At 50.6% G+C, this 9,916-nt stretch overlaps 1 protein-coding gene across 2 annotated transcripts; it reads right to left on the reverse strand.

The window, feature by feature from the left end:
- Positions 1–413: 413 nt before the first annotated feature.
- On the reverse strand, positions 414–9,407 carry Rab4b (RAB4B, member RAS oncogene family). Of its 2 annotated transcripts, XM_042667875.1 has the most exons (9): positions 9,240–9,406; positions 7,645–7,725; positions 7,303–7,417; positions 6,850–6,912; positions 6,605–6,759; positions 5,541–5,636; positions 5,314–5,458; positions 2,508–2,513; positions 414–818 (listed from the first exon to the last, which is right to left on the reverse strand). In XM_042667875.1, exons 1-7 carry the CDS (start codon positions 9,253–9,255, stop codon positions 5,343–5,345), a joined length of 642 nt encoding a protein of 213 aa, XP_042523809.1. In that variant the 5' UTR covers positions 9,256–9,406; the 3' UTR covers positions 414–818; positions 2,508–2,513; positions 5,314–5,342. The 2 variants fall into 2 exon arrangements, with proteins under 2 accessions (XP_042523809.1, XP_042523808.1); XM_042667874.1 differs by lacking the exon at positions 2,508–2,513 and having other exon boundaries at positions 414–816; positions 5,328–5,458; positions 9,240–9,407.
- Positions 9,408–9,916: the final 509 nt, after the last annotated feature.

Raw genomic sequence — 9,916 nt, forward strand, 5'->3', positions numbered from 1 at the left:
CTGAGCTCCAAGAGACCGCCCCCCACCCCACCCCACGGGCCCATCCTTGACCTTGATGCCCACAAATCCACTAGCCTCACTAATTTGATCACCGGGAAAAGGGCATTCATGTTTCAGAATCACACATTCCTCGGGCACAGTCACCTACCATCAAATATAGAGATGCCTACAGGTCATAAACACGTCACACCCACTGTCACCAGTGTGAACGCAAGCTAGGTGTGGTGTGCATATCTGTACTCGAGGAGGCTGAGGTAGGAGGATTTCTGAATTCCAGGCTTTCCACAGGAGCCCTATTACCTCCACACAGTCCAACTCCAGAAACAAGGCTTCCAAACACCAAGACCCCTCAGTCTTCCACCAGAGACGTCTAACATCTACCCAACATCCCAAAATGACAGAGGCTAAGACACTGGTGTAAACAATGCTTTATGGTGGATGGGGCAGGGTTTGAGACAGGGGCAGGCCTCCAGGTAATAAATAACATGTATTCAGTACTCGCAACAGCAGGGCCAGGCAGGAAGTTGGGGCCAAAGGGCCCTGGTCTCAAGCTTTGGAAGCTCTTGGGTTCTGGTTAGGGGTTCAGGGGTGAGGGAGACAGAAGTTAGCCAAGACAGAGGAAGCAGCAGCAGGAATGGGTTCTCCCTTCCCCTGTGGCTCAGTCTTGCCCCATAGCCAGGCCCCACCAGGCCAGGGAAGGAGGACAAAGTGGCAGGGCAGCTTTTCTGGGGCTGGAGCAGGTTGGGGCGTGGCCTCCTGGGGCCTGGGTCTAGGCCCCAGCCGGAAGGGCAGGGCTGGTCTTGGAGAACAGATGAGCTGAAAGAGAAGAAGTTGGTGACCTTAAGGGGTCTGGGGCCTGGCTAGCTAGTGTCTGTGTCTCATTTCGGAGTGTCTTCCTGATAGCCAGTAGGTACACTTTGCTTTCACCCAGAGTCTCAATTGTTTGTTTCTCCTCTGCAGGGAATTTCAGTCTCTGTTTGGCCCGGAGAGCTGTCTGCGTCTTGGAAAGGAACCTGGCAATGTCTAAGGACCACAAGACCACTATCTCACCTTTGTATCTCTGTCCTTCTATGTCCGTGATCTCACCCTGATTCTAGGCTTCATTCCAGCTTTTTCCAAACTAGACAGACACGTTAATTACTGGTTCCTGTTTTGACTGTATAAAGCATTATCTGGAAGCTTCTAGAAATCCTCAAATTACTTCAGAATCTCTGGGGTAACTCCTGGGCATCAGTAGCTCTTACGCCCCCTTTCTCACAGATCCAATGTAGAGTACTGCATGGATGCCAGGCCTTGACTAATTGATTTATCAGATAGAAATAAAAAATAAAAGATGCCTGGCGCCAGTGTCTCACATCTGTCATCCTAGCAACTCCAGAGGCTGAGGTTTGAGGATCACAATTCAAAGCCAGCCCAGGCAGGAAAGTCCATGAGACTCTTATCTCCAATAAACCACTAGAAAACTGGAAGTGGCGCTGTGGCTCAAGTGGTAGAGCGCTCGCCTTGAGCTGAAGAGCTGAGTGACAGCGCCCAGGCCCAGAATTCAAGCCCCACAACTGACAAAAAAAATAAATAAATAAAATAAAAAATTAAATTAAATAAAAGACATCCCAGGGATGTGTGAGATAAAATAATAGAGGTTAAATATGATCAAAGTGTGTCATATGCATGTGTGACCATGTCACAGTAAAACCCAGTATTTTGTACAATTAATATAAACTACTAATGAAATTTTTTTTTAAAAATGTGTGTGCAAACCGGGCACTGGTGGCTCATGCCTGTGATCCTAGCTACTCAGGAGGGTGAGATCTGAGGATCATGGCTCAAAGCCAGCCTGGGCAAGAAAGTCCATGAGTCTCCTCTTCAGTGAACAATTTAGAAAAGGCCGGAAGTGGTGCAGTAGCTCAAGTGGTAGAGTGCTAACCTTGAGAAAAAGAAGCTCAGGGATGACACCCAGGTCTTGAGTTCAAGCCCCTTTACTGGCACAAAAAAAAAAAAGTGTGTCATATGAAATAAAAATATTGGAAGCCAGGCACTGGTGGCTCATACTTATGATCCTTGCTTCTCAAGAGGCTAAGATCTGAGGACTGAGGTTCAAAGCCAATCCAAGCTCAATTATCCCGGTAAAAAGCCAGAAGTAGAGACATAGCTCATGTGGTAGAACCTGAGCCATAAGCAAAAAAGCAAAGCAAAGGCTCAAGGCTCTAAGTTCAAGAACGATTACCTGTGCATACAAATATACACAGAAGAAATACTGGTGGATAGAAATAGAAAGCAGATTGCTGGTTGACAAGTGTAGGGGGAATGGGAATGATAGTGTCATGGACATGCAGTTTTCCTTCAAGGTATCAAAAATGTTTGCTGTAGGCTGGAAATGTGGCTCAGTGGTAGAGTGCTTGCCTAGCATGCATGAAGCCCTGGGTTTAATTCCTCAGTACCACATAAACAGAACAATCCAGAAAGCATTGTGGCTCAAGTAGTAGAGTGCCAGCCTTGAGCACAAGAAGCTCGGGGACAGTGCCCAGGCCCTGAGTTCAAGCCCTAGGACTGGCAAAAAAAAAAAAAAGTTAGCTGGGCCACTTGGTGGCTCATGGCTGTAATTATAGCTTCTCTAGAGGCTAAGATCTAAGGATCACTGTTTGAAGCCAGCCCAGGCAGGAAAATGGGTGAGAGTCTTATCTCTAACTATCAAAAAGCTGGAAGGAGGTGTGGCTCAAGTGGTAGAGTACTAGACTTGATTAAAAAAAAAAATGAGCATGATGCCCTGAGTTCAAGCCTCAGAAACAGCACACACACAAAACAAAACGCTTTACAACTTAGAGACAATAATTGAACAACTTAGTAAACATACTAAATGTCACTGAATTGTTCACTTTACAAGGCCCTGGGTTCAATTCCCTACTACAGAAAAAGAAGGAAGAAAAGAGGGAGGAAGGGTAGGAGGAAGGGAAGATAGAAGGGAAGGAGAGAGGTGAGATCAAGGTTATGTAAAGTGAACTTAATCTCAATTAAAAATAATAAAGATAAACCGGGTGCAGGTGACTCACGCCTGTAATCCTAGCTATTCAGGAGGCTGAGATCTGAGGATCACAGTTCAAAGCCAGTCTGGGCAGGAAAGTCCATGAGACTCATTGCCAATAAACCACCAGAAAGCTGGAAGTGGCACTGTGGCTCAAGTGGTAGAGCGCTAGCCTTGAGCTGAAGAGCTGAGGGACAACGCCCAGGCCCAGAGTTCAAGCCTCACAACCAAAAAAATAAATAAAACAAATAATAATAATAAAAAGATAATAAGAGTTTTAAAATAAAAACAAGAGCCAGGCACTGGTGGCTCACACCTGTAATCCTAGCTACTCAGGAGGATCACAGTTCAAAGCCAGCTGGGGCAAGAACCCATGAGACTATTAACTCCAATTAACTACCAAAAAAACTGGAAGTAGTGCTGTGGCTCCACGTGATAGAGTGCTAGGCTTGAGCAAAAGGCACTCAGGAACAGCAGCTGGACCCTGAGTTCAAGCCCCTGACTGAAAAAACTAAAATAAAATAAACAACAAAAACACAAAGAACATTGGTGGAAAACAATAAAATATGATTAAGCCAGGCATCAGTGGCTCACACCTCTAATTCTAGCTACTCCAGAGGCTGAAATCTGGAAGATCACAGTTCAAGGTCAGCCCAGGTAGTAAATTTCTCTAGACTACCTCTCCAAAAGTAATGGACAGGGGCTGAGAAGGTGGCTCAGTGGTAGAGCGCTTGCCTTGCATGCATGAGGCCCTGGGTTTGATTCCTCAGCATCACATAAGCAGAAAAAAAAGCTGGAAGTGGCGCTGTGGCTCAAGTGGTAGAGTGCTAGCCTTGAGCTGAAGAACTGAGGGACAGTGCCCAGGCCCAGAGTTCAGGCCCCACGACCAGACCCAAAAAAAAAATCGACCAAAAGCTAGGCTGAGCTAGATGCTGGTGGCTTATGCCTGTAATCCTAGCTAGTCAGGAAGCTGAGATCTGAGGCTCATGGTTGCAAGCCAGCCCAAGCAGGAAAGTCTTTGAGACTCACATCTCCAATTAACCACTCAGAAAGCCGGAAATGGCACAGAGGCTCAAGTGGTAGAGCGCTAGCCTTGAGCTGAAGAGCTGAGGGATAGCATTCAGGCCCAGAGTTCAAGCCCCATGACCAACAAAAATAAAATAAAAAAGCAAGGCTGGCTGGGCACATGTGGCTCACATCTGTAATCTTAGCTACAGAAGAGGCTGAGATCTGAGGATCATGATTCAAAGCCAGCCTGGGCAGAAAAGTCCGTGAGACTCTTATCTCCAATTAACCACTAGAAAATTCAAAAGTGGTGCAAGCGGTAGAGCGCTTACCTTGAGCTGAAGAGTGCAGGGAGAGCACCCAAGCCCAGAGTTCAAGCTCCACAACCAACGAAAAAGGCTAGAGGCATAGCTCAAGTGGGAAAGCACCAGCTAAACAAGCACAGGGCCCTGAGTTCAAGCTTCAGAACTGGCACAAGAAGAAGAAACCAAAAAAAAAAAGGAGGGGGGTAGATTGGAAATAGTGACACATACCTATAATCCTGGTACTCAAGAGGCTGAGGCAGGAAGATCACAAGTTTGAGGCCAGCCTGGGCTGCATAGCCAGAGCTTGTCTCAGAAACCATCAAAACATTCATCCCCCATCCACCTCCCCAGCAGGCTTGTTATTTGCTCCATAGCTCTTCTCACCCTAGCCACACACATGTTTGTTTATGCTCTGTCTCCTCCCAAGAGACTGTCGATGCAAAAGGATAGTGTTTTTTGGTCTGTTTTCCTGGCTACAGTCTCCCCAGAGCCTTGACCCCAAGCCTTGGCACACAGTAGGTGCTCACTGCATAGGTGAAACCCCTGAGTGAGCTGGTCAGCGCAGGCAGAGACCTGGGGGTGAGGCAGACATATGGGGTACCCGGTGGCTGGGAACGTGGCTTACCCTGGGCTACTTTTCTTTTTCTTTTTTCTTTTGGCAGTTGTGGGGCTTGAACTCAGGCCTGGGCACTGACCCTGAGCTCTATTGCTCAAGGCTAGCACTGTACTACTTTGAGCCACAGCTCCATTTCTGGTTTTTGAGTGGTTAACTGGAGATAAGAGTCTCATGGGGACTTTCCTGCCAGGCTGGCTTCAATCTGTGATCCTCAGATCTCAGCCCCCTGAGTAGCTAGGATTACAGGCGTGAGCCACCAGCGTCCAGTGAGGGCCATTTTTTATCTTGCAGCCACATTTTCTGTGTCTCCATGTCTTCTCCGCACCACCACCCCCTCCCCTAGAAAAGCCTTCCCTACATCCCAGTGTCCCCAGTGTCCCACCTGACCCTGCAGGTCTCAGCAGCCACAGGGCTGAGGGGCCACGGCCTGGGCACTCCGAGGTTGCCGCAGCTGGCGGAGGGACGCATCACCATACTGAATGCCAGAGCCCATCCTTTCGGGGTCCAGCTCACCTGTGGAATGGGGGAGGTCAGCATTGTCCCCTCGGAGTCCTTCCAGCCCTGCTTTCCACCTCCCACCCCCCACGGGGCTCACCTGAGTCAATCTTGTTGAGGATGGTTCGGGCACACTTCAGGAAGGCCTCCTCCACATTCTCGCCCGTGAGAGCGCTGGTCTCAAGGAACATCAGCTCTGGAGACAAGGCCTCCATCAGTCTCTGTCTCTTCTCCACTTCTGACCAGTTCCCCAAATGTCCCCTCCACCTTTGCCCTCACCGCAGCCCTCTGCAGCAAGCTGCTCACTTCCCGGGCACCCACCTAGCTCTTCCATCCTGGCTCAGCAAGCAAGGCAGCCTGAGTCACATGACTCCTGGGTGCTTCCACAGCTTTCCCTGTCGCTGGTCTGTCCTCTCTGGCTTTCACTCTTACTGTCTTATCAATGGGGTATCTGGCCCCAATCCACTGCACTGAGAGACCTGTGAGAGCTGTGCCTTGGACTGGTTTCACCACTGAGTCCGCAGTACCACTTAGCACAGCCTCAAACCCACCAGTCACCCATCAGCCATAGGATAAGATCTCAGGGAAGGTGAGTTGGAGACAGGATTCAAACCCCAAGTTTTGTAGTGGCAAAAAATCTCTATATCTAGAGGTTACAAAATGTGGGGAGGCATAGCTCTTTTTCTCTCTCTCAAGATTAGCACATTTAACCTTTGAGCCATAGCAGTTCTCTTTCTGGCTTTTTGCTAGTTAGAGATGAGTCTCTTGGACTACCCTGCCTAGGCTGGCTTCGAACAAGGATCCACAGATCTCAGCCTCCTGAGTAGCTAGGATTACAGACCTGAACCACCAGTGGCTCAGCACCTAGGGCCATCTTGAGTTTACAACATCCTGTGCTATTTCCCTAGACTAATGGATATTCTATAAACCCAACCCCATCTGGGGTGGGGAGGGCAGATGATCTCTTGGGCAATGCAGGGATCCCCCTTTCCCAGCTAAGGGTACTCAACCCCCAAGTGGCCACACAGCTCCACAATGACATCTGAACCAGATCCCTGTGTGTCCACCTTCAGGGCACAGCCATTCAGAGCTAAGAAGCAGATGGGCGCCATGTACTGTCCAATCTCTCTGCCCCCATTGGTCAGTCTCAAGCTCAGGCCTCACCATTCTCCTGGGCAAAGCGGGAGGCCTCCAGAAAGGTGACCTCACGCTCAGGGTCCAGGTCCTTCTTGTTGCCACAGAGGATGACCACGATGTTTGGGCTAGCCAGTGTTCGGGCGTCGGTCAGCCAGGCAGCCAGAGAGTTGTATGTCTCCCGGCTGTGGAGAAGAAATAAGAGGAGGAAGGCAGCGTGGGAGAGGGGTCGCTAGGGCCCAGCTGGCCCACACCACCCACCCCCCTACACCCACCTTGTGATGTCGTACACCAGCAGAGCTCCAGCTGCCCCTCGGTAATAACTCCGCGTCACCGACCTGTGGGGCCAGGGGGACCCAGTCACCCCCAAGGCTGGGGTCTGCCCGGGACTGCCCCCCTCTGCGGAGAGAGACTGGTGGTTCGGAGGCCCCCCTTCACCTTTTCGCCCACCCAACCCCCCCACAAAAAAACACTCTAGCTTTCCTCTGGTTGAGATACAATTTCTCTTCTTTGCCTCAGAGCAATTGAGTCTGTCTATAAGTCTCGCGCTTTGTTTGTCTGTCTTATAAACATGCACCACCCTACCCTGCTACTTTTAATCTGAGAGCAATGGTCTCTGTTTCTGTCTCTCCTGCTCTTCATGGCTGCCTGCTACTATTGTGGTATCACTGGTGACACTGCACACCTCAGTCTCCCGCCATCCCTCCTTGGGAGCCCAGGCTACCTACCGAAACCGCTCCTGGCCAGCCGTGTCCCAGATCTGTAGCTTCACCGTCTTCCCACCCACGCTGACCACCCGGGATCCAAACTCCACACCAATCGTGTGGTTGGAGTCCTGTTTGACTGGGAGATGGAGACAGACAGAAAGCAGTGCAGAGACTCAAGAGGAGCCCCCATCCTCTACAGACCCATTCTAGCAAAGAACATAGACCAAGGCAAGGGTGAAGAAGCCAACAACAGAGCTATTGTATAAGTATGGCCATCCCAACCCGTGCCACCAGCTGCCCACCTGCCCTTATCTAGGCCCAGATCCACAGCTCAGTGCTCCCAGGCCACTGCCAGAAACTCACACTTGTTCTCAATGAACTGATGAAGCAGACATGACTTTCCAGTTCCTGCACTGCCGATTACCAGGAATTTGAAGAGGAAGTCTATGTGGATGGGGTTAGAATCAAGGACAAAAAGGGAAACAAGAAGAGTTAAGAGCCCAGCCTTGGTGGCTCACACCTGTAATCCAAGCTAATTAGGAGACTGAGATCTGAGGATGGAAGTTTGAAGCCAGCCTGGGCAGGAAAATCCATGAGATGCTTATCTCCAATTAGCCACCAAAAAACTATAAAGCGGAGCTATGGCTCAAGTAGTAGAGTGCCGGCCTTGAGTGAAAAAGCTAAGGGACAGAGACCAGACCCTGTGTTTAAGCCTTAGTACCCCCACTAAAAAATAAAATAAATTACGATTTCCTATTTTTCTAGATGAGAAAAATGAGGCCAAAAGATTAATTGATTTGCCTGACATCACACAGGAAGAGCTGAATTGCAAACCCAAGCCAAACATCTTATGAGTGCAAGATCTTCCTGCCTTTACCTCCTGAACAGCTGGCAACACAGGCATGAAACCTGCGCGAGGCTACCACTAAAGACTCTAAAGAATAACATTTAATCAAGGTTGACAATCTAGCCTCTGTCCCTCTTTTTTCTTATGGAACTAGAGATTGAACCCAAGGCCTCCCTTGCCAGGCAATTCTTCTACTTGCTTGAGCCATGCCCCATCCTTTTTATAAAGTTTATTTTGTGAGACTACTAAGGCTTAAACTCAGGAACTGGGGGTTCGGGCCCTGTCCCTTATTTTGCTCAAGCCTAGTGCAGCTCTACATCTTTTCTTGGTGATAAGATTCTTATCTTGGAGATAAGAATCTCAAAGACTTTCCTACCCATGCTGGCTTCTAACTGGGAGCTTCAGATCTCAGCCTCCTGAGCCACTAGTGTCCAGCTGTAGTGATCATCTCGTATGGCCCTTGAGTGATGTCATAAATATCCAAATGGCCTTTGGCACTCTTGCACCTATATAGCTAGCCTTCAAGTTATATTCTCTGAACAGGGGATCTTTGTGTTTAATCTCTCTGCTTTTCTGGACTTGAATGAATCCGTGACCAGCACCCTGAAACCCTTGCATCCACCTGATTGTACATTCACAGTGATTTGTTTTCTATTTCCCTATCCTTTTCTCCCCAGACTCCCCTCAACCCTATTCTCAAGCTTAAGTCCCATCCCTTCACCACCCTAACTCAAGGACAACCTAGGTACCAAGTTCATTCCAGAGCAGCCCAGGGCACAGAGCTAGACCCGGAAGCGCGACCCCTGCCATTCTCGCGAGTGTCCCGCCCATTTCTTCCAGACTCCGCCCCTTCCGTGAGGGTGCCCGTCTTCCCCTCCAGGCCTATCCCGAACCCATCCTGACCAGCTCCCTCAAATCCCGCCCCGGACCCTCCACAAGCTCCGCCCACCCACCCCCAACCCACGAAACCCCTCCCCGCTCCCGCCCAGGCCCTGCCCCTGTTGCTGTAGGCCCCGCCCCCTGCGCCGAGAGCCCCGCCCCATTCCCACAGGCCGCATCCTCTGTGGGCCTGGACCCCGAAACCCCTCTAGCTTTAGCCCACCGTCCTCACCGTAGGTCTCGGCCATGACTCGGTCGCGGCCGCTAAGGGCCGCAAATATGGCGCCGCGGCCGCGCCTGGCTCCTCGGCAGGCAGCCGCTCCACTCCGGCTGCAGCCCCGGCTCCTTCCTACTCCCGGACCCGGCGCCACCACTTCCGCCTTCACCCGCCCCCCCCCCCCCACCACCACTACCTCCCCAACACACACCGCTCCGATGCGACCCGCTAATGCTGCGGGATGCCAGGCCACGCTTTTCAAAGCAGCGATTGGTTAACTCCGCGAGCAGGGGGCGGGATAAGAGACATTGATTGGTAGAGGAAGAGGGGCTAGTCGAAAGGGGCGGGGCCAAGACGAACGATTGGTGGGGCAAGTGGGAAGGGGCGGGACAGAGACGGCTCCTCCAGCAGAGGAACGGATTTGGTCAGGAGTCGGGCCATTTAAGACTCCTGATTGGATAGGAGCGGACACGGGGGCGGGGATACGAATTCGAAGAAGGGACAAGGACACGATTGACAGGACAGGAACGATTCTTGAGCTGGAGGGGGCCAGTTGTTAGTCCAAAGGCAGGAAAGAAGAAAACTGGGAGGACAGGTGGCCAATTCCTCTTCAACAACCTTTGCATATAGTCTCAAAGAAAACGCGTCGGTGGCTCACACCTGTAATCCTAGCTACTCTCAGGCTGAGATCT

Source organism: Dipodomys spectabilis, unplaced genomic scaffold (genome assembly GCF_019054845.1).
Source record: "Dipodomys spectabilis isolate Male_0828 unplaced genomic scaffold, ASM1905484v1 ptg000422l, whole genome shotgun sequence".
Classification (NCBI taxonomy): domain Eukaryota; kingdom Metazoa; phylum Chordata; class Mammalia; order Rodentia; family Heteromyidae; genus Dipodomys; species Dipodomys spectabilis.